The sequence below is a fragment of the Orbicella faveolata genome, unplaced genomic scaffold (assembly GCF_042242905.1).
Source record: "Orbicella faveolata isolate gen_17 unplaced genomic scaffold, um_ofav_v1 contig_1, whole genome shotgun sequence".
Taxonomy (NCBI): domain Eukaryota; kingdom Metazoa; phylum Cnidaria; class Anthozoa; order Scleractinia; family Merulinidae; genus Orbicella; species Orbicella faveolata.
Genome location: NW_028301536.1, coordinates 25,185,562 through 25,213,299, shown reverse-complemented (window position 1 = coordinate 25,213,299; position 27,738 = coordinate 25,185,562). Strand labels below are relative to the sequence as shown.

At 39.3% G+C, this 27,738-nt stretch overlaps 3 protein-coding genes across 4 annotated transcripts; all 3 read left to right on the top strand.

Annotated features, from left to right (window-relative positions):
• The first annotated feature begins 107 nt into the window (after window positions 1-107).
• Window positions 108-7,294, top strand: LOC110043730 (uncharacterized). Of its 2 annotated transcripts, none has more exons than XM_020749230.2 (8): window positions 108-260; window positions 2,492-2,671; window positions 3,238-3,417; window positions 3,626-3,664; window positions 5,140-5,319; window positions 5,870-6,049; window positions 6,235-6,273; window positions 6,423-7,294. In XM_020749230.2, exons 1-8 carry the CDS (start codon window positions 194-196, stop codon window positions 6,521-6,523), a joined length of 966 nt encoding a protein of 321 aa, XP_020604889.1. In that variant the 5' UTR covers window positions 108-193; the 3' UTR covers window positions 6,524-7,294. The 2 variants fall into 2 exon arrangements, with proteins under 2 accessions (XP_020604889.1, XP_020604888.1); XM_020749229.2 differs by having other exon boundaries at window positions 109-260; window positions 6,420-7,294.
• Window positions 7,295-9,198: 1,904 nt separating this feature from the next.
• LOC110043568 (uncharacterized) lies at window positions 9,199-22,353 on the top strand. The gene is made up of 17 exons (XM_020749037.2): window positions 9,199-9,353; window positions 11,290-11,511; window positions 11,812-11,930; window positions 13,015-13,209; window positions 14,174-14,384; window positions 15,072-15,095; window positions 15,884-16,301; window positions 16,789-17,139; window positions 17,655-17,681; window positions 18,066-18,255; window positions 18,870-19,055; window positions 19,375-19,453; window positions 19,779-19,894; window positions 19,991-20,152; window positions 20,262-20,433; window positions 20,806-21,005; window positions 21,626-22,353. Exons 2-17 carry the CDS (start codon window positions 11,406-11,408, stop codon window positions 22,058-22,060), a joined length of 2,991 nt encoding a protein of 996 aa, XP_020604696.2. The 5' UTR covers window positions 9,199-9,353; window positions 11,290-11,405; the 3' UTR covers window positions 22,061-22,353.
• On the top strand, window positions 22,336-25,887 carry LOC110043570 (uncharacterized). Its single transcript, XM_020749039.2, has 4 exons — window positions 22,336-22,531; window positions 23,968-24,049; window positions 24,834-25,175; window positions 25,452-25,887. Exons 1-4 carry the CDS (start codon window positions 22,481-22,483, stop codon window positions 25,838-25,840), a joined length of 864 nt encoding a protein of 287 aa, XP_020604698.1. The 5' UTR covers window positions 22,336-22,480; the 3' UTR covers window positions 25,841-25,887.
• The last annotated feature ends 1,851 nt before the right edge of the window (window positions 25,888-27,738 follow it).

The window sequence follows — 27,738 nt, the reverse complement described above, 5'->3', positions numbered from 1 at the left end:
CTCCAGGATATCTTGGCTTTGGCGCAGTGACAAGAAATTAGATCTAAAATCAAACGTATCTTTTTAAAGAAACATCCGGTATTTGATCCTTTTTAACTGGTTTCACGCGCAGACTTATGCGCAGATCAATTGACTGGTGTTTGTTTCCTTTGCACGCAATAAGTCCTGCTTTCTCATTGGCGACGACCCAGCTATGAAGACCGTTGTGTTTCTTCTCAGTTTAGTCTTTCTTGTCCCTGCACTTTCGTATCCATTCAACGGTAAGTTTTATCTCATTTCTCTTATCTGTAGAGACAGTTTGTAATTTGTTTAGTGTAATTTGTGAGGTCACGTTGGCAGACTATTTTCGTACCAATTTGAAAGGCTTAATCTGTTATCTCCGAAAGTTTCCTGAAAGCTGAAAGTAGTTCGCTACACCCTTGAACAGAACTCTATTTCCTATAAGTGTTTCTTTTTTTTTCTTGTCTCTTGATTTGTAATCTTAATTGAACCGTTTTTCTCATGCACGTTTTATCGTGGCGATTTGTAAGTGATGTGTACCGCTTGAAGCACTGATCATGGCGCTGTGTGATTTTTACAGAACAAATCCCTGACCCGACTATCATTATGTTTATGAAGTCCGATTTTAATCGTTGTGAAATGCATTTGCCTTACAAGACAAGATAAGACAAGACATTGTGGCTACCACAAAAATTTCTTTCTCTTGCACTGGCAAAATTCAAACGCGACGTATGTCCGAGATCGCGCCCCCCGTGGGGCTCGAACTAAAATGTCGAAATCCCGGGGGGAGGGGGCGGAGTACTTTGGGAATTTCTGGGTGGGGGTGAGCCGCTGGGACCCTGGAACCCTTAGCCTATACCAGAGCTAGTTCAGCTGAATTTTGCTACCCTATACTAGAGTAAACTCCCAAAATCCCCCCATCTATCGACACTGTTGAGGCTAATTTGCGTAAAGTTAAACTTGCCGATTTGATTTTTTTATATCTTTGAGTGGCAATTGCTGGTTTCCTTAGTCTAGATAAATTCTTCAACCAACTAGTCAGTTTTGTGAAAAATGATACCCTATTCTAGACCCAAACGCTCTGATTTATATACCCTATCCTAGAGTAAACTGCTTTAAAACCGTACCCTTGACAGCGGCACATACTTATATAGCCCATATATGGCAGTACCCCTTCCCCCCCGGGGGTCGAAATGTCTACTGATTAAAACTGTAAAGACCAACGCAGCAGAGTAAATGAACAGCCGAGTTGTGCTTTACTCTATTGAAATATTAAGTGCCGTTAAGAGGCTCCGTTATTTTCCCTCACATTCCTTAATCAGTAATAAGGTCAGACGAGAGGAACTCTTAGTCGAATATTCCACCGAGTGCCTTTGTTCAAGATTGAGGGGTATGACAACTCGGTCAGCAATATAATGTTTAAAAATGGACGGGAAACCGGGATAACACACACTTAAAATTTTCAAGACGTTCTCTGGTTAAAACAGTTTGAAATTACTAGAGCTTTCGATTGTCAGACTGTAATCTTTGGCAAATGTGTGTAAAAAGCGCGAACGCGGAAATATGTACGGTGAAAACGTGTGAAGTAGAAAAAAATAACAACAAGAACAATAAATTACTTGCACGGAAATAAAATGCTAATGTGGAGTTCATAACACAATTAATAATACCTGGGTAATAGGTTCGAGTTACTGATTCGCTTGTGATTGCAGTTTGCCAGTATTCCAATGTTTTCCTCACGCGAAATCAATAGAGTGGTTGTTCAGCATTGTTCAGTAATGCAGAGTGGCAATGTTTGAACCTTTTCCATAACTTTTTGTGTTTCTAATATGTTCGTTCTTTCTGGTTTGAAAATACCTTCCAGTTTCTCTATAGTTCGACGGAGACACCTCATGAGCAACACTTGTTTGTCCGCAACTGTTCTTGGCGTAGGGGAAAAAATTATTGTCGTAGGGTTTTGAGAGGTCTACTCGTGGCTGGAATGTCATTGTTTCTGAGTAACCTTGTAAGTGGCTCCGTTAAACATTTGATACATGACAGGACTGCGAAATCACGGAGTGAGTCGCATCAGACTGTGGCTGTTCAGTGAACCCTTAGCTAAATTATTACAGGGAAAAACGCAAGCGCGACAGCCTGTTGAAAAGAAACGACGAATTCCCGTTATCCGTTCAGCTCGCTCCAAAATTTCGAAGTTCTGTAGTTCCAAGACTCGGTGACCTTTCTCAACACCCAGACCTCTTTCTGCCATATAATCTGGATGTACATTAGAAATGATATTTTTAACAGCAGGTACTGCTGAAAGTTATTTGTTTATTACGTCAAAACTACAGATGCCAGTCTGAAAACTGAAACTTACCACAGGCTTCAACGTAGGTCAAACGGCGTAACAGTAGTGTTCAGTAACCTTTATTGCTAGGGCGTATGCGTAAGAATAACAAAATTCGAATGATTTCTTTTTTATCTATAAACTGATGATTGCTTTTGTTTTCAGATTGCGACAATTGTCGGGACTGTAGAAACAATAAATGTCACAAGTGCAACGAAGGCTACGCACTGACAAAAATTTACGTGCGCCGTTTATGTGTGCGTGCTAGTGAATGCTGGGGAGGAGAAAAAACTGGCGTGGTTTGGGACCCAGTCTTAGGGACGCACATCTGTGACCAGAGAGGAGGTATTGAGATCAACGACATCCACTCATGAGTTGATTATCTTTGAGCTGTAAATAAGTATGGGTGAAGTGGCCGATGTTAACTTGGTTTCTATGTAATGTTTCTCAGTCACCTGGGGTATTGGTAGGTCTATAGGCAGGCCTGCATCAATACAACGCGTAAGTTCACCCTAACTATTAACCTTAGAATGGAGATATGAGAAGAACCAGAAAAATTAAACACAAACACGGCATTGTTAACGCTTCTTAAATTGCAAAAACTACTCCGAGAATGATTTCTTCAGTTTTAATACAACCATTTGCGGTTTATATGTTTTTCATTACTTATGGAAGACAACTGTTCAGATCGACTTGTATCGCAGCGATCACTAGTTAGGTTCAGATGAGAACGAGTCAGTTCACTTCTCGTTATTCTCTTGTACCTATTTTAGTGTGTTTCAGTCTTTTACTGCCTTGCAGGTGAACCTATGTTTGTTCTTATGGTGCTACGTGTCTTGCTAGTAAAATCTATTCCAAAACAGTTTGTTGACAGTGGAATGAATTTCTTTTTCTGTTCGCATTCCTTACAGAATGTGGAGCATCGAGCAAGTGCGTCGAGTGTTTGGTCAGTGGGTCTTGCACCAAATGCAAGCAAAATTTTGCCCTGAGATTGTGGTCCAAAGGCCATATTGGCTACAATGTCTGTGACAAAAACTGCGAAAAATGCGTGGAACCGAAAAGCCAAGCTCAAGTCTGCAAGTCTTCGGCAGGTGATATATAATTAAATGATTTTTTAACTCTTCTTTTGTGTTTGGGTGCTTACATGTATATTCCTTGTTGTTTGTTGCTTATCTGCAGTCCTTTTGCTGGTTTTCGGGGGTATATTGATGTAATGATGTATACAAAAGACATTGTTGTATTTTTAGCCTCAACACCGTTTTAATTATGCTTGCTTTTTTTCTTTTCTGTTTTATTCAGCTCTTTGTGCACCACCAGCCACGCATCCGCCGAACCCAGGTATGTGTACAGCGCATTATAAAATGCAGGATGCTTCTTTCTTTATTTAGTTTCAATATCGAGACCGAGACTTCATTATTGCAACAGTTCAAACGCGAGGTGTGTCTCAGATAGCGACCCTCCGTGGCACTCCTACTGAAATGTCGGAATGTCCACTGATTAAAACTGAAAAGACCGAGGGCAGAAGGGTAAATGAACAGCTGAGTTATACTGACTTTGCTCTATAAAAATATTAGGTACCGTTAAGTGGCTCTGTTATTTTCCCTCACTTTCCTTAATCAGTAATAAGGTCAGACGAGAGCATCTCTCACTCAGATATTCCACTGTGTGCCTTTGTTGAAGATTAAGGGGTATGACCACTCGGTGTACAATATAATGTTTAAAAATGGACAACTAACCAAGATAAGACACAATTAAAATTTACAAAACGTTCTCTGGTTAAAATAGTTTGAAATTACTGGAGCTTTCGATTGTCAGTCTGTAATCTCTAACAAATGTGAGTAAAAAGCGCGAACGCAGAAATATGTACGGTAAAAATTGTGAAGTAGAAAATACTACAACAAAAACAAAAACAAAAACAATAAATTACCTGCGCCCAAATAAAATGCTAATGTGGAGTTCATAACCGAATTAATATTGCCTGGGTAATAGCTTCGAGTTACTGATTCACTTGTGATTGCAGTATACCAATATTCCAATGTTTCCTCGCGCGAAAATTTCCCTTGTTGATTCCGTGGGCGTTGTTAAAGTCAATAGAGTGATTGTTCAACAATGCGTGAGTGGCAATGTTTGAACCTTCTCACGGTTGTTGTGTTTCTAAAATGTCCGTTTCTTCTGGTTTGTGAACACCTTCCAGTTTCTCCCATATAGTTCGACGGAACGTCTGCACAGGAAACCTCATAAATAATATTTGTTTGTAAACCAGCCGGTGTTCTTGGCCTAGGGGAAAAATTCTACTCATCGCTCGAATTCCGTTGTTTGTGAGTAGTAATGCAAGTGGCTCAGTTAAACCATTGATAAGTGGCAGGAGTGCGAAATCACGGTGCGAGTCGCATCAGATTATTGCTGTTTCAGTGAACCCTTGGCTACATTGTTGCAAGGACCGAGAAACACAAGTTCACAAATTGCCTTTATCCGCTCCGCTCGCTCCAAAATTTCTCAGTTGTGTAGCGCATGCAGTTGTATAGTTCCAAGTTTCAACACCCAGACCTCTTTCTGCCATAATCTGGATATATATATAAACATCACGATTGATACTTTTAACAGCAGGTATTACTTTAAAGGATTTGTTTATTACGTCAAAACTACAGATGCCAGTTTGATAAGTGAAACTTTCCACAGGCTCCAGCGTCAGTCACACAGTGTATCAGTAGTTTTCAGTAACCTCTACTGCTAGGGCGTATGCGTAAGAATAACACAATTCAAATGATTTAATTTCTTCTTTATATATAAACTGATGATTGCTTTGCTTTCAGATTGTAACAATTGTCAGGACTGTAGAAACAATAAATGTCACAAGTGCGACGATGGCTACGCACTGACAAAAATTTACGTGCGCCGTTTATGTGTGCGTGTTAGTGAATGCTGGGGAGGAGAAAAAAATGGCGTGGTTTGGGACCCAGTCTTAGGGACGCACATCTGTGATCAGAGAGGAGGTATTGAGATCAACGACATCCACTCTTAAGTTGATTATCTTTGAGCTGCAAATAAGTATGGGTGATGTGGCTAATGTTAACTTAGTTTCTTTGTAATGTTTCTCAGTCACGTGGGATATTGGTAGGTCTATAGGCAGGCCTGCATCGATACAACGTGTTAGTTCACCCTAACTATTAACCTTAGAATGGAGATATGAGAAGAAACAGAAAAAATAAACACAAACATAGCATTTTTAACGTTCCTTAAATTGCAAACACTACTCCGAGAATGATTTCTTCAGCTTACAATCATTCGCAGTTCATATCTTTTTCATTGCTTATGAACTGTTCAGATCGACTTATACCGCGGTGATCACTAGTTAGGGTCAGATGAGAACGAGTCAGTTCACTTCTCATTATTTTCTTGTACCTGGTTTAATGTGTTTTAGTCTTCTGCTGCCGTGCAGGTGAACCTATATTTGTCCTTATACTTTGACTACTAGTAAAATCCAAGCCAAAACAGTTCGTTGACAGTGGAATGAGTTTGTTTTTCTGTTCGAATTCCTTACAGAATGTGAGGCATCGAGCAAGTGCGTGGACTGTTTAATCAGTGGGTCTTGCACCAAATGCAAGGAAAATTTTGCCCTGAGATTGTGGTCCAAAGACCATATTGGCTACAATGTCTGTGATGAAAACTGCGAAACATGCGTGGAGCCGAAAAACCAAGCTCAAATCTGCAAATCTTCGGCAGGTGATAATTAGATGATTTTGTTTTACTCTTTGTTTGTGTTTTGTTGCTTATATTCCTTGTTGTTTATTTGTAGTCCTTTTGCTGGTTGTCGGGGGTTTATTGAAGTAATGATATATACAGAAGACATTGTTGTATTTTTACCTTCAACACCGTTGTAATTATGCTTCCTTTTTTTTTTTATTCAGCTCTTTGTGCATCACCAGTCACACATCCGCCAACCCCAGGTATGTACACAGCGCATTATAATATGCAAGATACTTCTTTCTTTTCTTTAATATCGAGACCGAGACTTCATTATTGCAACAATTTGTAATTGTGCACCTTTTATGTGCATAAATCACAAGTTTTTTCAATCTGTTTGATTCCAAAGCAGTTACCACTGCAGCTGTGGTAACCAACCCAGTCAATGCCGCTGAGGGTTCTATCAAGACAACCCCAGACATGGACCCTTCAACTGTTGGGACAGACGAATAAACCAAGCCAACTGTCGATGAAACTCTGGATGACGATTACTGAAATATAAGTTCAACCTGATTTGCCAAACCTTAGCTACAGACAACTATAAGAATGCTTCGTATTCTAAGAGCTCCCGGTCTCCCGTCCCTTTAGTTCCCGGCTTTCTCCAACCCTGACAACGAGAGTGGCCGTACTCGTGCTGATGCGCCCTGTTTAGGCTCTCAATTCCAGGAAAAGTTGTTTTAAAGAGCTAAAAGTTTCGGATGGCAACTTGGCTAACCGCTTCCAATGAGGGCAGTCAGAATTCAGTTTACAACAGCCTTAAATCTAATAACCACAGGGTAGCGACGAACAGTGCCACACTTTAACCCAACCCTTCCCCTTCCAATCCCCCTTTCAAATCTTCACACAAAAACCAAAAACGTCACAGCAGAGTTTTGCCAAATCAGGACAGATACACGTGGAATGAGAGTGAATGCTCTAAATAAGCTTACCTTATGTATCAATTAAGTTGTCCGTAGTGTTCAGATTCCGGTGTGTACTAGAGCAAGTTTTGTGTTTCACATTTGTTGTAACCCGGAAGCCTGATAAAAATTTTGAGATCAATACACATGTAGTATAGAAACTTTGACTAGAGAATACTGATTTTAGCTATGTTGGAAATGTGGATTAATTCAAGAAAATAAAGGAAGCGTTTGTAAGACCTTTCAGTAGAGAAAGTTGTTTTCGACTATTTAGAAATGTTGTTTTTAAGAAAATAAAGGAAACAAAGGAACTGGTTTATTCTTACTTCTTAGTCGAGTCAGTTTTGTGCAAAAAATGGGCCAATAAAACAAGTCATACAAAAAAAAAATGGGGATCTCCTCGTTGAAAACGTATCACGCGTGTCATTACATGTTTGGCTTGCCCGCCTTCGTCTACAAGTGAGCCAAAAATGGTCCAAAACAACACTTGCTCACCAAACTAAGAAACCTCTTGGGAAAAACTTTATAATGGACCCCTCATTTGAACCAAAGTTTGTTTCCTGATCCTGGATTTCATAATTATATTTCTACTTCTTACTTCTACAGCCAGTATTTTTTTAATTTGGTTCTGTATCCAGAAAACATGCTGTACCCCTTCGATGGTAGCGCTCCCCTCCCCTTGAATGAATGAATGAAATGAATGAAAAATTTTATTTCAAGGAAGTCTAGCCGAGGGTAAAAAAAAAAACCTCTACTATTAGGGGACACTTAAAATAAAAAAAATAAGCTATTAAAATTTAAACACCTAAAATTTGACCATGTACAAAAACTAAAATTTAACTACCTTATATATTTACAATAATTCACGAAACAAGCTTGGTGGTCATGTACTACTTAAGACAGAGTTCTCGCACTCGTGTTTTATCTTGGACGAAAAGTTAGTTAAGCAGATCTGTCTTTTGAAAGATTGCAGGGACGGTAAGTTTTTTTAAGTTAGTTGAGAGTCGATCTTTTTCACTAATGAGAAGTTAGCTTGTTTGCAACTGGGGCCAGGAGTCGATGGCTGTCCAGTTACTCTCATGATCAGCATAGGTCCGATATATCTGAGGGAGTTTTTCCCATCGGTGATAGTATTAAATCTGGGAATGTGGAAATCTGCGCCTCTAAGGTTGTAAGTAGAACTTTTCAATGAGAACAAATTTTTGACGCTTGGGAGGAAGGGGGCGGGGGGCACAGATCATGCCTGACTTTGAACACCATACAAGCTAAGTCCTGTAGCCTTCTTTCAGAAAGAGTTTTTAAGATAGCTTTCTGCAGTAGTTGCTCATATGCAGATTTACTATCTCTGAAGACTGCACGCAAACTCCTCTCCTGGGTGCGTTCGAGTTTTCTCTTGTCACTTGCTCGGCGGAAATGCCAGGTAAGATGGCAATAGGTGAGGTACGGAAGAATCGCAGCCTTAAAAAGGTGTAGTTTCGCAATGGTGGGCACTAAGTTCTTGAGTCTCGTTAATACACCTATCCTCTGGTTCGCTTTCTTGCTCGTGATATTTATGTGCTCACTGAAATTAAGCTTGTTGTCAATAGTGACACCTAATAACTTAATACTGTTCAGAGATTCAATGTCAGTTCCTTATACATTTACGCGAATCTCGTCTCTCCTGTCCCTCTGTTTATTGTTGATTAACATGGTATGGTATTTGGAGAGGCTCCCCTTAAGTAAGTTCGACTCGTACCATAAAGAGGCTATCGTTGCGCTCGCATTTAGGTTGTCATTAATCGTCACAACGTTATCGCTAATTTCGAAAAGCTGCTGGTCATCAGCCTTTGCTTAGATTCTGTTGACTTTTTGAAAAATATTTCACAATAACGGTCCCAACGCTAATCCCTGGGGGCAGCCTTGGTGAACTCATTTCCAAGAACCTTTTTTGAGATGCCAGCTTCACTCTGTTGGAGCCATCGCATAAAGAGGAGCGCAACAAATTGATGAAATTCTCTTCAAAACCGTATGCTAGTTTACTCAGCAACACAGCTGGTGCATGGAGTCGAAGGCCTTTGACATATCCGTTGATAAGATTCCTACTAACTGTTTAGATTCCTACTAACTGTTTTTAAAGCAACGTGGATTTCAGATCACGAGATAATAAGCCGTTACGTTTTCTTGCGTTACACTGTCGTTTCGCTAACTTTCGGCGTGACTTGGCTTGGGCATAGTTAGTGGAGGGGACCCCTCCACTAACTATGGCTTGGGTCACGGGTTAAAACGTAGATTAACATGCATATATTCCTTGACGTGCTTGATTTTGATGTGCTTGTTAACTGGAAGGCTCTAGAGCGAGCCAGCATCACGTTCACATTTGTACAAGGGACAATTTTACCTCCAAGGTAATGCTAATGCTATTACACGAACCAGTGCTACGTAAATAGAAAGGCACATTTGCATTTTCAATTCTCTGCCATGGGAGCTGTGTCAATATTGCCTTCATTAAAAAGTTTGCCTCGGTTCCGAATTTTATGCCATTAATTTTACTTAGCCTTAAGTATTCGGTTTTGTTATGCTTTTTATATCTGAGGTAATGTTAGCGATCTCCTCATGCAGGGATTTTTCCCCAGGTAAATAATCAGAAAAGCTGATTGTGTTCAAACGTTGTACTCACAACTCATGTCGAATATCACGAATGCAGATGTACTTTTGAGGGCAATGCACACAGACAATGCAAATTTCACGAGTGAAGAAACATAACGAGTTTTTCCAGCGTGTTTTATGTTATTTCTTAAAATTCAAATGTACATAGAACGTTACCAGATTTTACAACAGCATTACATGCACGCTCGCCTGAAACTACATCACAACACACAATTAGTATTGCGCATGTACCAGTCACGTTCTTTTAAAACTGTTAAGTTGGTTGACATGTTTTAAAATAAAGTTCAGCTCTCTGATAAATCATGTGCAAAAAATTCATCTTATCCGCGAAGTTTAAAAGACATCTTCAAAACTGATTTCGAGGACAACTACCCTGCACAGCATAGTACTGTGTTGGATGATTTCTCTACGAGAACGGTCAGGCTTTTAATTAAGCGAGGAGTAACTTAAGAATATTGTCAAGCACGGAAGAATTTCACTGTCTTTCAGTTGGAATCAGGTTTGTTCAGTGGAATCAGTACCGATTAACTTATAGGCTTTGATTGCCAAATTGTGGTAGGAAGAATGCCCATCGTGGTCGATCATCTTACACTGTTTGCTGTACATAAGCTTACATACGCTGGCAGCTTCGCCTTGCGTGACATACATAATTATAAGCAATTTGAATTGCTTTAGTTTTTACCTTGCAACTTAAAGAGACTCAACTGGAACACATTAATTAATATGGTTCTAATTATTTTTGCTTGCCTTTAGACACTGAGCTATGCTTTCATAAAATGCTATGTTTGTCTGGGACTGTGGTGATTTGAAGGGTTGACATACTCCTTAATGACTTTTTAGAATGAACGGAATCGTGATGAGTTGCATGTAAAGTAACCAAAAGTCACGGTCATAACCACGTGAAGAGGTTATGAGCTGCTTAAAGTGGTTAGGTCACGTTAATTTTCACAATATTTGTCACGTAAGTGGCCTTTACAACCGTCATGTGCGTTTGCAGTAAATGGTTATTGCAATAATTTGGGAAAAACATGAGATTTAATAAAATAGCAATTACAAAACACTGTATGGCAGCGCGAGTTGAAAGTCGTTCCTATATTAGACAGTTGAACTACCACGTTCTGGGACCATCTTTTTTTTTTTCAATTTTGTGTGCCGAGAAATCTGCAAGAAGTGACCACCTATATCATATGTGTAAAGAAGACTTAAGCGGTATTGAGGCCTGGCGTAATTAATTGGATTGTTTCTCTTATTATAGTGAAATTTGCAAATAACTTAATTGCAATGTATACATTTTATCAAAAGGGTCTTAAAGTATTCCCTCTTTCATTCGTCGCCATTCTCTTCACTGCGTTTTAGAGGAAAAAACCAGTTAGAAGTAAAAATTTGAAAAATATTTGGTGAAACTGAAATGTCAAATAGTTAAGTAGATGACGTTTTGGGCTTAGCCCTCTTCAGGTCGATATATAACCGTTATATCAAGGTGTGATTTGTATTGTCAAGAAAGCAGCGCTCTTATCGAGATGTACCAGAGCACGCGCAGTACCGTAGGACGTGAAAGGCATTACTGATTCCGTGCAGTTACATGGCACCCAACCAAAAGATGCTTCTTGTACTTGTTGCTTCCTTCCTTACTAAAGTTCTAAAGTTCTTATGAATACGTCGTTTTCCTTTCAGGTAAAGCTGATGAAAGGAAATTTTGTCCCACCTCGCAGTTCAGCAATTGGAGACGAATGTTGTGATACGTCGGAACATTTCTCTAGATGGCTATTGAAGGTCCCTGAAACTCAGTGATGACTGCTTCAGACATTGAGGTAGAATGTGAGAGTCTCGCCGGCAATGGACAAGACGGTGATACAACGTGCAGCGAAAGTGACAGTGAAAGGCCAAAAAAGAGAGGTAGTAGCAGAGCAGCGCTTTTAACATTGCTAATTTTCTTTTCTTGGTGATGCATTATTACCAATCCGGCAAAGTTGGTATTTCGGTTCAAAAGGTCCAATTACTTAATAAGACCTCTTCAACAACATGTACCTTACTTTTTTTCTTCTTTTAACACTATGTTTGTTCCTAAATGTGTACGCGAGGCTTGAGATAGGAATTATCCTCCAAACCATGGTAGAAATAACTTCTGAAAACCTTATGTATCAAATATATCAGTATTCATTTATAACCTCTTACATTTGACTGATGTCTACCCAGCTTTCGAGGAGTCGCTGATAAAGACCATAAGGAAAGGCAACTTCCTTGAAATCAGTGAGAAAATCACACCAAAGGCATTTACAAAATGCGAGAAGAACGCTATGCAGATGTCAATGCTGGTGAGTCCATCATATTCTCACAACTCCTCTTTGATCCAGAACTGAAAACCAGTGCATTATCTCATACCAAAATCAAGACATCATTGGTAAGACTTTTGTATAACTTTTTGAGCGCTCGATGTAAGTTACGAGAGGAAACAAGAATCTAGTTTTATTTGCTGGATTACGTCTTCTGACTTGCACAATAATCTTTCGGATTGACTAGCAAATGCATACCCTCTTTGAAGTAGGCATGTTTGGTTATATCGGACGACTGACTTTGGTGGATTCAACATCTTTACAGGACACTAACCCAGACACTTTCATGCGACTCCCGCAAATGAATAGGACTTACTAATAAAATGTTCACCCTTCGAGAATCAACGCCTAAACAGGAAAAAGACATTAGACAACGCAAACATGACCACCAATGCAAGCAGTTGTTCTAGGGTAAAGAATTATTAACGCGCGAAAGCAAATAACTTGGAGGAAAAAACTATATGTGCGGCTTGCGGGTATTTGAATCACAAGACTCACTCGATGACTATCCAAACAACCAATAAACTACGAAGCTCAAGCCTAAACAATTCTGAAAGCTCCTATCAAAGCTCATACAATTAGGCTAGTATAGTTACTGGGATGATTTTAGTTCAATCATGCTGCATGTAATCTGCGGTAACTTTACGCTTCATTTCAACTCCACAAAACTATCTCAAGTTAATCCCAACCGTGTCTGTGCCTTTTTGTTTTATTACCTACTGAATTTGAAAAGCAGTGATGGTGAAAGTGTTAGTGAATAAAGATTTCATCTTGCTGATTGTCAGGCAGGCGATAATTGTGATTCGAAAGTGTTGTAAATAAATGAATCAATCAATAAGTAAATAAATAAATAAATAAATAAAAGTGTTACCTTAACCCCAACGCATGAGCTTTCATCGAAACTAATCGAAAAAAGACAGTATGTTCTGTCAGTTATTTAAGAGTAACACAAAGGTTAACTTTATTTTTAGAAGCTCGACGGTAATAATAGCACTTCAGTTGGGTAAGTAAGTGTTTCTCTACAAAAATTAAAGATTTTTCATTTGTTATTGTTTTTAACACCAAGGTGAGTTACGAACTTCGCTCTTTGGCGGACAGGAGGTTACCAAACTTTGAAGATGAGGAAAAATTAGCGTCCTCTGTGGAGGAATTCACTAACTGTCTGATGAACCCCTTAAAATCTGACATAAAGTGCCGTTTACAGTTCAAGCAGTGCTTTGATGAAGTCATGGAAACTGCTATTGAGCTTGGGCAAAAGAAGGTCGGTGATTACAAATCGTCTTTTTGTTGCCTTAGAAAGTGAGCTATGCGTGGAACCTATTGAATCGTTATAACAATCCAAAAGTAGTCTGCTGGGGCAATACGCTTGACTCTTAATGTCCCTCTTCACCCGTTGGACACGTATGGGTAAGTGTGCCCAAGGGGAACCCATGCTTGAAAGACTGGAGGGGAATTGAATTGACTTGCGACTGGCATCTTATGACAATAGTTTTGTAGGAGACTAACGACTGACCAACGAGAGGTATCGAGACTCTGAGACTTAATCTTTATTCTTCGGGACTTCTACGTCTTCCACTATGCTTACTTCCTCTGCTTAATACAACTTTCCAATGAACTCACTTTTATGCTAACTCTAGTTACGCCCGGGACTCAAGCCAAAGGTAAATCAGGTGGCACAAAACAAAGTACTCAGATGTAAATCCTAAACGAACGCAGCTGACTTGATAATTCAAGCCGAGATTAACCAACTAGAAAAAATATAATAATCTTTAGCGACAGCTAACCGTGGATCTATCTAGGGGAAGTATAAGCTAAGGTCGCAAGAACGACACAGACGTGTACACACGTGAGCGTCCGAAGAAAGATTCTAGAAAGAAACGTTTCCAAGGAAAACGAAAGAGGCGTTCATTCAAGAATTGAGAGTTCCACTCCTGTTAATTAACCTTGGCTTGCCAAAACTAAGCTTTCTTTAAAATATAATTTCTTAATATTTGGCTCCAAAACAGTCTTGCTCACTCGTAGTGCTATAGATGCATCTCAGAGATGCATCTGTAGATGCATCTGTTTATGCATCTCAGAGATGCATCTACAGTACTGTAGATGCACTCTGCAACCTACAATCTGCAAAAATCAAACATTTTATGCATGTGACCCTGGACGGGAAGCCGAACGCGCGCAGCATTCTTCCAGTTACTAAACATTTTCTATTTATTGTTTCTTTCCAGTTTTTCACCCATCCAGTAATTGATAATCTTAACAATGACAAGTGGTATGGTGAACTTGGTGAAATGTGGACGCCATCTTATCTCAGCATTGGACGGTGGAAATGGATGTTTCTTGACTTATGGTGTTTGTTTGATTTGGTCCTATTTCCAATTGTTTTCATTGTCCTTTACCTTATCCACCTTGGGAGGGCAAAGTGGAGTAACAGTACAGGTAATTTTTGAACTCCAGATTTCAAACTACTTTAAAACAATCAATAAACGTTGTTAATGGTAAACAGGAACAACCAGTTGTCTGACTTTTTCTTTGGTCTCTCAATAACACTCTCCATAGTAAATAAACAAGGCTTATTCAGGTTGGAGTTTGTTTTACATTAGATTTTTTTTTTCAATACATTTGTACATAAGTAGAGACTGTTTCAGGAAATTGCTTCTGAGAATAATGTCGAAGAACTGAGATATCATTTGAAAGAGAATGCGTTGATGACGCCAAATCTGCAGCAAAACCATGGTTTCTTGTGCATGTATTCTTGACGAGCGAAGATGGCTAGAGGAGATATCGCTTTCTTTGAACTCATTCTTGTTCGGCCATAAGTGCTGGGCTTTGAGGCAAACCTTGACACCCAAGACTGGCAATGAGTTGGGCTCCTTCTTGATGTAGAAGACAAAGAACACGTCACAATAGAGCGCGCCTCACAAACCTATTGTTTTCATTGTTTTCCTCGTTCTTTTGTCCTTTTATTCTCTATTGCTTTGCGTCAGCTGGGTCCTCTGCAGCAAGTAAGAGCCGCGAGTTGGTAAACATGGGGTTATTTTGTAGCAAACCAAGCTGTTGTTAGGCATTCCTGCGATACTGGTCGTGTGGTTAGACAAACTTAAAGATTTTTGTTTTTCATCGCAGAACGATGTAAAATCGACCTTTATGGTAAGTTTCTATTTCTTATTTTTACCCAAAGTTAAAACGGCTTTGAGAGTCGTTTCGATTACAATTTATAGTAAAATTGCCATGTTAAATAAAAAACTTATTGCGTACATTTATAACATAAAAGACACCTAGACATAAAAGACACCTAGATAAAGTCTGTCACGTTTGAACTTCTTAACCCCACGAATTTTCACCTGAAGACATATGGTTCTCGAGCTTTTGCTGTTTCCGCTCCTGAACTCTGGAACAGTCTACCTGTTTCTATCCGCTCATGTGACAATCTAAGTTCTTTTAAATCTAAACTCAAAACTCATCTTTTTAAGAAAACTTATTATTCTTGGCGATTTTTACCTTCTATTACTTTCTTAAATGCACATTTTTAATTATTAAGATTAGTACAGATCATTTTGGCGAATTGTACAGCGCCTAGAGCAGGCATGGATAGGCGCTATATAAATATTTATTTATTTATTTATTTATTTATTTATTTATTAACTTCAGACAGATTACTTTTGTCAGCATGTTGACATTTGTGAACATAGCTAGGTAAACCCTACCTAACACTATCCTATGCCAAAGAAGATTTTCCGCTGCGCCAGTCAACGACTAAGCTTAGTTTGAAAAGGTGTTTGACCAAATAGATATCGTTTGTAGCGGAATTATCGCTGATTCATTGTGCTTTATGATTATCCATCCGTCCTTGGCTTCATAGGACTCATAAGGCCTTGCGCGTTGTAATAAGAATTCAGTCGCGCCTTTTTTTGTGTGTTCGTATTTTATTTCCACAGAGACGTATCGAGAATATTTCACTACACCTTACTTCCTATTTATCCGTGACACGTTGAGTTATCTGGCCTTACTTGGACTCCATTTGTCCATTTGTCTCAGTCCAACAAGCGTTGAATTCAGCGAACAAGAGTGGGCTATCCTGATCTTCTTCGTGGGCCGAATGGTGATGGAAATTAAGCAATTCTGCGTAATAAAGGTGCAAGTGGGACAAGGAAGTAAAGATAAAATTAAAATCTTTGACTTGAAAGACGCCAACCAGGAAGAGATTGACGACTTGCTCACAGAGCTAGATGAACTCCATCATCAAAGTGAGAAGCAAAAGGATAACAAAGTTGAAGTCAAGCGTGTAAAGAAGTGTGCTTCTCCTTGTAAGAACGTAGCGATTATTGCTTTAAAGAAATTGAAGAAGTTTACCAGGTAAATGGTATTCACTTTGAATAACTGCGAGAGGTAGAACAGTTTCCGATAGCCCTATGTTTAAGTCAAATGCTGCTAACAAATTAACACAAAGTAAGTTGATTACATCTAAATGTTCTATATTATTGTGATACGTTTTCTAAAAGCCATTCACTGACCTAATTATTTGGCCCAATACAAAACACCCCCGATGAGAGCCATAAGTTGTAATAAGAAGCAAGCAAGGTTAAATAAGCTCCGTTTGTAATTGGTTTTCAGAAAAAAGAATGATGAAAAGCCAATAGATGTCTGGGCTTAGGGGGTTATAAACCATAATTTTCCTCATGATTTAGTTTTGAATGTATTTCCGATAATCATTACCTCAGTCCTTAATTAACACTAACGGAATAATCGTTTGTAACTATGTGTAGTAGGGTCTTTTCGGTTAACTCTGCAGTTAGACTTGACATATTGCATCTACTAAATCTTTCTCACCTTCTCACATCAGAGATACCTGGAACTGTTTGGACCTTATCACTATGTTCGTCTACACCTGCACGTTTCTGCTGAGAATGGTCACGTGGTCTTCATCCAAATCAGTGGTAAACAATCGATCCCTTGTCATAGCTGGCTACTTGTATGGCCTCAATACTATGATCCTCACTTTCAGAGTATTTGGTCAGGTGATGGAGACAGTAAAAGGGCTTGGAACCATTCAAATCGCCTTGTTCAGTATCATCAGAGACATTGCAACGATATTTTGGCAGTTTGTCGCGATTGTCATCGCCTTCTCGTTCGCAATCACGAAAATGTACATGTCGGAGAAGTCGTTTATCACAGAAAAATATGATGGTATCCCGTAAGTGTATTTTTTTATGTTAGGTATGTAAAAGGAGATCATTTCTTTAACGTCATACCAGAAGCAAGACTGGCAGGTAATAGCAAGCGAATGCAAAAGATTGGTTAAAAATTGGTAAATGGCACTCAAAGTGTTAACTGTGTAGACTACTGACATTTTACATTTCTACGGCTTAACATCAATTAGCATTTACTTCTATTGTAAGAAGTCGGGTTTTGACCTGAGTTCAAGTTAAAACAGCTAAGACTTGTAAGAAGTTTAGAACCTGACTTCTTACAGGTTTTAGCTGTTCAATTATATGAAGCTTTTCCTTGTCACGTGGTGCTGAGGCAAAGTTGGAAAGCAACCGTATAGGTAAAAGCAACTGACAGGCGGGTAGGTGAAAGAGCCCTGAAAATGTTAGAAGCGACTTAAGAACAAAAGCGATATATTTTATCACTGCCTGGCAAATTGACTAGCTATAACAGAGAACATGAATTTGTGATTTACTGATTCAAGTACTTCCTTTTTTTTAGGGTGTGCAGTACGTCTGGACCAACCTGGTAAGTCAGGGAGAGGTGTGAGGTGGTCACAGTGGAGTGAAGTCGGGTCTTACAGGGCTCCGACTGAAATTGGAAGTTTTCGTATTTAAAATGAATTTTTTTTTTTTTGAAAAATGCTAAAAAAAAAAGACACTTTTGCCTTTAACATCTTTATAAATTCAGACCTAAGAAAATTGTAAGTAATGACATATAATATAAGTTTGAGTCATGTAAGTGTTGCTATGATTAAATAAATGTGTTGTTTTTTTTTTTTTTTGTTTTTTTTTTTTAAACTTGGTAAGTCAGGCAATAATTGCTCTTCTATCCTCGTTTACCTCCACTTTTTTACACTGATTATAGTCACAAAAGTGAGTTCACCTTCTGTCTTTTGGTGTCTCCTCTCAGCTGGTGGACCGTGGTAAAACACCTCTGCTGGTCGTTGCTTGGAATAGCGGAACTGGAGACGCTTGAATCAGTTGACAGTGCGACGGTGACGCTTGCTCACTTGTTGTATGGTATTTTCCTGGTCGTGGGTGTCATTCTTCTTGTTAACATGATGATAGCTCTTTTATCCAACACTTACCAGCGTGTGGAAGTAAGAAACTTTCAGTTCCTGCTTTGCTTCAATGCTTATTGTGGAGTTAGCATGGGACAGTGATTTGTAGCGCTTACAAGACCTCCACCGGGATCAACTCCTTGATGACGCTTTATAAATAACCAGCTGGTGTTCCTTCAGATTTATAGCCATGTTATGTTTGTTTGTTGCATTCGTTTCGTCAGTGTTAGTGGCGTGCCTATAAATAGCCTGCTCGCAGGTCTAAACTAGTGATTAACATGATTGATTCCAGTTAACTATATCAAGATAACAGAGGGCCAATTAGTGTCTGAAAGTACTCTTAAAGGTAGTTCAGGTCACCAATAGCGGCAGACTTCGAATACAGCTCTTAAAAATTACGGAACTCAAAGTCCCTGGACATGACACTGAGTCGAACGTTATTCAGGTTTCCAATTTGGTTTAAAGCAGTTGTATTGTTGTTTGGTTCTTTCTTGTTCAATTCAGTCAGATGAAATGTGATTTATTTTAGATTTTTTAATGTATTTCATTTACTGAGTTTGTAAGATTTATTTGAAAAAACAGTGATCTGTGAAAATATCGAAGTTTGTCAACTGTCTTGAGCTTACACTATAGTACTTGCTGGCTATTTTAAGGACAATTCTTTAATGGAATGGAAGTTCAAGAAAGCCATCACAATCCAGACGTACAGCTCGTATGATCCAATACCTGTGCCACTAAACCTTGTGTCCAGTCTTGTTATGGGGGTTTGGTGGTTGTGGAAGAAATGTAGAAGGTGCTGCAAAGGACATCCAGACATCCCGACTTCTGCTGTACGACACGTAAGTTTTTAGCGTGCCTGGCGATTCTGACTTGTATATCTTATAGATTGAAATGATCACAGCATTTCTATCTCTTAAAATATAAGCTGCTCTGACCATTTATCTGCGTATTCAGCAAGGGTCTTTTTTCTTGATGCTTTTCTGTTCTTTTTTTACAGAAAGTAAATTGATCGTGTCAATTTCTTGAAACGTAGAATTCTGGGTCTAGGTCGTCTTTACCAATGTGCTTTTAGGGTAATTTCTTACCGTAGTTCTTATCAACGAAGAAGAGGGATGCGTGTTAGAGACCTGCTATTGTCGCTTTTCTCATTTCTTCCAGACTAAAGAGCTGGATGAAGTTATTGAAAAGCTTCAAACTAGTTATTTTGCAGCTTATGGCTTTTCGTTTCCTCAAACAGGTAGGTACAACGAGGAGATAACACCTAGTTTTTGCTGTTAATGACGATTATATTTTAGATGTGGATGGAGTTTTATCTGTGTTGGACAGCTCTTTTTTCATTTTTTGTTAATGTGGTCCTTAATGTAGTGGCCCAAAGACATAGTGTCAATTAAATTTTACAGAAGAAATATAAGCAGAAGAACGTGACAAAACCGACATCTGCTTTAAACAATTACAAATGTCCTCTCGTCTTTTCAAATATACCTAAATAAAATGAACTGCGTTGTGTGAAATGAATTATATCTAGCCACAGAAAGTTTTCTCTTTTGTTTGTTTTTTTATAGAGGAAGGGAAGATGGACCAGTTGTTTTTGGAAGCTGAGGGTAATCGTCGAATTGCCAATCAAACTGCGCAGAGAGCATTCCTGGCTCGCCAAGATATTCTAGCGACAGGCCAAAAGGTAGCATTGGGTTTTGCTTAATGTCAAAGCAGACTACATTGTACTAGAAACATGTTTTTCCTGTTTGGTAACTTTTTTTTGTTTACATCATTACAGGCGTGGCATAGCATGGGTGTAAAGGTGAAGGACTGCCTTCTCCTGTACGAGGGAGTCAAAAGTTGTGAGGTTTGTGAGGCTTCTCCACAATCAACAGCATCACTATTGCATCATGGTGCCAGATACGTTATTCCGTTCTCCAAGGACTTCCCACACTTTGAGGTAGGAATGAAAATACTTTTTGTGTGTTTTGTTCGGTGTTTGTTTGATTTTCTCACTGAGTACTCTCGTTTAACTTGGCTTGTGTCTTGTGGCTTCCTTACCACCTTAGGTTCTAGTCCTAGAAACTGGTAGAAACAGGTTTCTCGAAGTCGGCGTGGTGCGAAAGGGATACGATTTTCATTTGAGACCTGGATGCTATAATGGTAGCGTGGCCTATCACGCGGATGGAAATATTGTCGATGGCGGAAATGAAGACTTAACAACACGCAGATTAATTGAAGGTACGGTAAAATTTTCCACGTAGCGAAATAGAGGAATCCATCCATCTTCTGTTAAGTACCTGTATACAGCTTCACTCGTTAGCATTTTCGTTGCGCCAACAATCAAACGTAGTCGACTAAATTGTGTCAATCAATATCTGAGATTGTCAATGAGCCCAGCCAACCATAGGTATTCGGTTATATCACATTTAGTTGGTTCCATTTATTATGTATCCATGGGTTAATCTCAGTGGAAAATCTAAAATAGCATACTACAAATCAGTGATCAATAAATGGGGCATAAGAATATAACACCAGTAAAGATGATAATTTGGTTACTTGTCCGTTGTTGTCGTTGTTGAGAGTTCCTTGCTCTCTGTTCTCTTCCTTTAGTTCCTGTGGTGAATCGAGGTGATCTGATTGGTTGTATTCTTAAGTTCGAAATGGAATCTAACGGCAAGGTACCAGTTGTATTTTGTTTGAATGGAGACCAGGTGACAGATAAAGAGTTGCTGATAGAGTGTGACAAAACAACAAAACAACTTTACCCTTACGTAGGGATGGGTCAACACGGAGTTCAAGTGTTAGCCAAGGCAAGGATTTCAGGGTAAAATGTGATGTGTATTCGTTGAAAAATACGCGAATGACCTTTCTCACAGTAGACTTCTCAAGGCGTATTTATAACGAGTCCGTGGAATTGCTTGTCAGTAGAGATTTCTCGATAACCAGGCTGAAGCAAGTTTGTGAAGCCTAATAAACCCTCTTATGTACTTTACATTTTAACACAATATACCAAAAATAATGACAGAGTTGGTCACTTGGTTCACACCAAAAAGGATCAGGAGAATTCAAAATGAAGCTACAATAGAATCAACTAGAAATGTTTTTCGAATGCTAGCCAACCGGGTCAGGAGTTCCTTGCTTGCTTTCTGCATTGGTGGTTTATTCTTTGAAAAGAAGCTTTTAGGGACCACCTTTTCTCAGCTTAATCTAAATTTACGAAACCATTTTGTCCAATTTACCGGGTTTCTATCTTTCTTAGGAGGGTTGGCTATTGAAATGATCATGTGCACTCGACATCCTATCGTATTATTTTGTAGAAAACAGTCCATACAGAGGCAAAAAGTCTTGCGAAACCTAGACAAGAGACTCATTTGAAGCAGTTACAAAAACACTCACAATGTTGCGTTCCATTTTCCCGTTATTTTATTAGATGACTTCAGCTGGCAGTGAAGGAGTGGAGATTCTTGGTCAGATGGACGTCGTATCGAGTAACGCTAAGAGCAAGCAGTCATACGCTGCAGCAAGCGATGGCAAGATGGCGGTCATCCACCGTGATCTAAAAGACTCAACAGTGCAATTTCGAAGACTGAGAGATAATATCCTAGCCAATTTTAGGGAATTTGAAGATTTGTTTAATGATACTCAAACAGAATTCACAAGGCTGGCAGGTTTAGATGTTGAAAAAGAAGGCGAAGACGTCCTGCGTAAGGTAGATAGGGAAAGGTGCAGACAAACGCTCGCATGCGCTAACCTGGTAAAGAAGATAAAGGAAGACTTAGATGTGCTTAGAGAAATGACAAAGGACAATTTGAAACTGATAACCAAAGCAATTACAGAGGCAAGGCAAATGCATGAAGAACAATAAGGAATTTTAAGTACATACCGTGTTAAGAAGGCAAAGGCACCTTTTGATAGAGTCCTCATGCTTTCTTATATGTCTGTGGAGTGTTGCAAATGAGTACTAGTTACTTGCTGATAACCAGGCAAAAACATTTTTTCTCTGTCCTACTAAAAACATGACCGCATCGCAAATTAGTCCTAGTTATTAATCATTTTTTCACATTTCACTTGTCAGTCTTTTAAGAATTCAAGACGAATGACTTATGAAAACAGACCATAAAATAAAATTAGTGACTAAACTAATCAATCAATAAGCCAGTACTGTGGGTCTTTGACTTCAGTGACCATTTCTCGCGAAGCTGTTTTGATTTGAGTCTGTGTTTGCACACTACGGCCAGAAGAGCAACACCGACTAAAGGAAGAAGCTGCACTGTATGGAGCAAAAATGGCCAGAATCGACGAAGGCATTAGGAAGGCAGTGATTTACTTTTTGTATGTACGTATACTTTATGTTCACTTTGTTTTCTGTTCACTAAATTGACTTAAACGTGCGCTATGATTTTTATGTCCAATTCTTTTGCAATCTGTTTTTATAAAGGAAGCCGGTTTTCATTACTGTGTTTGTTACCGTTATATTTTGTTTCGCTCTCTGTTGAAAATTGGTGTAAGCTGGTGTGACCAGGTTAGATTCGGTGTTGTTATGTAAACTACAGACAAAATGCAATTTGATAACAAACAAATTTACTACGTAAAGCAAAAAAGGGTGAAAGTAACAAGGACTTGAGGTCAACTAAGACTTGACTTGAAAATTGCTTGCTTCAGAACAACTGCTGGTGCGAAGGCTTGTGTGTAACTGACTTAAACTAGCTTGCTACTGGCAATTTCTTGATGCGCTAACACTATGTCATATCCTCAGTATCCTGTGAACCAAAGCATAAACATGCATTGGGCTTAACCTCCCGGGGGGGGGGGGGTACTTTGGGAATTTCTGGGTGGGGATGTGCCGCTGGGACGCTGGAACCCTTAGCCTATACCAGAGCTAGCTCAGCTGAATTTTGCTAACCTATACTAGAGTAAACTCCCAAAAGCATCCCATCTATCACACTGTTGAGGCTGATTTGCGTAAATTTAAACTTGCCGATTTAATTTTTTATATTTTTGAGTGGCAATCCCTGGTTTCCTTACTCTAGATAAAATCTTCAACCAACCAGTCAGTTTTGTGGAAAATGATACCCTATTCTAGACCCAAATGCTCTGACTTATATACCCTATCCTAGAGTAAACTGCTTGAAAACCATACCCTTCACAGCGGCACATACCTATATAGCCCATATATGGCAGCGCCCCCTTCCCCCCCCGCCCCCTGCCCGGGGCTTAACCACAATTTCCCGTGCCAAGATTCCTACATGCTAACAAGCTAAGTGAAACAGGAGTTCTTTATTCATCGAAGGATGCTTTTTTACCGTACAGGAAATGACTAACAGGCTATTTAGAGAGGTAACATAATATAACTTGTGGTTTGAGTAACAGAAATTTGGCATATGAATACGTCGAATACGACCTGTGCATTCTAAAAGCTAGCGCGTACCAAAATACTAGCGAAAAATATCCCACATTCCTAAAAGGAATATCAAGAACTTGGGAGCTAGCTCACACTGGCCTTGTGGTGTTTATATTTTTCCTTTCCACTTTTCGCTTTCTAAAATTGAGGTCACCCTTGCCCCGCTGTTGAAGTGTTGTGGATCAATTTACATCTGATATGTTTCACAATCTACTTAACGGTTCTTTTGTTTTGCATCCGTTAATGTGAAATGAAATCTCCTAACTTGTCGGTCGCATATGACATGTTTGGCACAATTCCACTATTTAGTTTTACAGTTTCCTGTATGGATTATGCTCTGACGCACTCTGGCTCCTTGCTCCTTTACACAGGCAACATTCACAACCATGAAGCAGGTTCTGTTGGTCCTTTACTTTGCTTTAAGCGTTTCTGCACTTTCGAATGCGTTTAATGGTAAGTGGGTTTATTTTTTATTTTAGGCATTTGCTTGATGCATGCAGCTTTTTTTAGTATAATTTGTATTGCCATCACCAAATCGTATAAATGGGAAAAGATAACTAAATGAAAATTTGATAGCGCACACATGTTTGTCATCTTTTTGTCTTAGGAAAAGCATTTTGGCTCCTCAAATTGTAATTTGCTGTAACATTGAGTTTATACGTTTCCGTACTGAAGAATTTTTCGCGGTGAAAAGCACTTCTAGAGTGTTCTTTGACGGTTTCAAAGTGTCCGTTGTCCGTCTTAGAGAAATGTCCGTCTTATAGGGAATTCAGTCACAGTAAAATGACGGAAAAGCGGCAGGGACCAGAACCACGTGTCCGTCTTGTAAAGTTGACTGTATATAAAACCAGGATGCTTCTTAGGCTGGCGACTTTGGTATTTCCTTTGGAGGAAGTATATGACAAATTGTGGTTATGCGAACTTCGAAGGTATGCTAATCAAACAAATCGACCTCACTGCTCGAGTTCATCGAACGTATCTAAGGTTTCATGGAGAGATTTCTAGTTTCTATGAGGACGAATGACATAACTGTTTAAGTGAATTTTCCAACGCTGGCGTAAAACTGTGGGTACTAAATATTGATCCAAATGGCGAAATCTTTCTGTCTTCCTTGCTTTGAGCTGGATCTTTGCTGGGTAAAAGCGAGGTACTAGTCGAGGTCTGTCAGCTACTCCTTATAAAGTGGCGTTTTAACTTGCTAGCTGTGTTATAGTTGGTATCGTTCTTTACTTTACAGTTGATGATCGGATTATTGCCCGTTGGACGAACAACCTTTATTACCCTGGGAAAGTGTTATCAATTGGAAATGGCCTGGTGAATATTTCGTTTGACGACAATGACACGATTATTCACAGAGTCTCGGACATTTCAGCGGTAATTCCCGATAAGGTGCCTCATGACGTAGACATTGGACACCACGTGGTAGCAACATGGAAAGGAGGCAACACGTATTTCATTGGTTACGTGTCTGAAAAAGATTCTGGTAACCGTTTCAAAGTCACTTTTGATGACAACGACGAGGACTATTACGCTGTCAGTCAGCTAAGGATTTTTCCTGAGCAGTGGTCATCTCATGAAGGTCAGTACAGACCCATGTCCATGATTCACAGGAACCATTCATACCTACGATAACACAAGGGTATCTGCTAACACTGCATCCATAAATATTCAGTTTAGCCATTTAGCATTCTAAGCTCGTCCAAAGCAAATTCAGCGATAAATATTTTCATTTCCTTTACAAAATCTTTTCCCCAAAATTTGCCTTTTTTAAGTGCCAGTCAAACGCGACCTGAAAAAGTTTGCTTGCCATTTGCAGCGACCAGCATCAACTAATATCCCATTTTTACACTTCCAGTGGGTGCCAGAGTGTTTGCCCGCTGGAAAAACGGTCTATACTATCGCGGATTCGTTACAAGTGCCACCTCCACGACCGTGTTCATCAGTTATGATGATGGAGACACCATCACTTTACACAGGATTGACCCGACAGCCGTAATACTCGATCACCCTGCATGTTACAGTGAGGTCCACGCTGGTCAACGTGTAATTGGTTTCTGGCCTGGAAGAACCAGGTATTACCCTGGTGTGGTGACACACAAGAGGATTTCTGTCAACAATAACTGCCATGAGAAAGCTGTGTACCACGTGTTGTTTGATGACGGAGACAAGCGACTTCAAGACTCGCTCCAGATTCGTCTTATTCCGTGCACTGCAAGTCAAGAATTGAATGTACAAAATATTTGAATCCAGCATGTTTGAAATTCAAGTGAAATAAAGTAATGCTGGCTTCAGATCTTGCTTACTTTCTTTCACTGTAGATTTTGGAAGCACACCTAACTAGTTGTGAACGTTCACGGGATTTAGAGTAATAGATTTATCCAGATCTTTTAGTTTGTATCAAAAGACAATGTTTCAATCGAGTTAGAAATTGTCGGACTTATTGCTGCTTTATATCTGTCTAAGTGACTGACTTCCAAGGGCATCCATGGTAACGAAAAGCGAATAGCACCATGAATATTACGCCCATTCATGTTTAAATGTCTTTGCCATCTTGCATAAGAAAGTAAACTCAAGGTAGAAAGGCGATGAATGTAATCACGCACAGTAGGTTTAGAAGCTCATGATCAGCCACGAAACCAAAGTATACCATGACAATGTTGATTGACCTCGTTACTTTTTGTGTTGAAGAGAAAATCGCGACGTTTTATCACCAGTTTTAGCCAAACTAAATCCAAGTTTTTATTCTATCTATTTTTTTTTTCTTTTTCTTGAAATTAACCTGTAAAGTAGGACGTAGTTTAAAGTAGATTCGCATTTTGAACTTTGAAAGCAATATAATCAGGGCTCTGCAAACGTTATTTATGCGTCAAAAGTAGCATATCTAATGACAATTAGTGAACGTTATTAAATCCCCGCCTCCCTAGGTACCTTTTTTACTTGGAAGTTTGCTTTGACGTGAGCGCTGTTATCAATTATCAGACACCATAGGAGAAGCCAAGAAAGTAGAGAAAACAGGAACTAAGGAGTACATTTTGACAAGAGCCAGAAGAGCACAAGGTGACAACGTTTTAAGCAATGAACGTAACTCATCCGTAACTTGTGTTGTTTAGCACTTAGCCTATTGTTTACAGGAAATTCTGTCTGCAGCCCTGGTACCGAAGTGCAAAAGTCTTTTCACAAGTTTCATTTTGACAATGCTTTTTACCGCATTCAGATTGACAGAAACAAGCAGTGTCTGTGTTGCTGTTTTTATTTTATTTTTTCATGGAAATTCCAAGAATCTGAGGGAAGATGCTACATTGAAAGGTCAAATAATTCAGTTTCTACGACAATTTGTTATTTCATTATTTTTCACTGAGCGCTGACAGGAGATCGGATGTTTCGAACAAAAGATCTGCATGCTATCACCTTGGCATCTGTATTCGGTTTTCGCTTTATCCACCGAAATGATTGCCAACCCCTTGGGCCATCAGTCATCCGCTTTACCATAGATCCTGATGTACGTTTGACTCAGTTTTATAATACAGTTTTGTTTAATACCTCTGGCAGTAATTGCAAACTAAAATCGTGTTAGCATTGCGTAGCAGGAACGATACGCACCATTTTCATTCACGAGCTTGTTATTTTCAGTATATCAGACTACGACTGAGGAAATAAATTTGGTATCGAGGTGAACCGTTACAAGAAGTAGCCCGACTTGACTGCACTTCTCACTTTACGCGAACTCAAAAATTCAATTCTCGACCGACCGTTTTGCGTTTTTCGCTGCCGTCAATCAAATCTTCGTGGGCTTCGCCATTTTCGCCTCACCGAGCCTCGTTAAAGTTGAACTGGCGATGAACGTATGAAGCCCGACGACAGGCGTACAGAGAAACTCAAACTTCAATTTTACACATGCTTATTTTATAGCGGAGTGAAAGTGTCAGGGTGAAGTGAGTGAATCACCAAACAGTCGAGAAAATAAATCCTAACAAGCCGCGGCCAAATTGTTTGGCGCCAAATTTCCACGAGTGTTAATTTTTCCCAATTATTTTTCTGGGGGGTTTTATTGGGAAACGTAGCTATGGCCAAGATGAAGTTAATTTTTCTTTGGTAATAATAAACATCGATAATTTAGTCGTGTTAAATGTTTTTGTCGATGT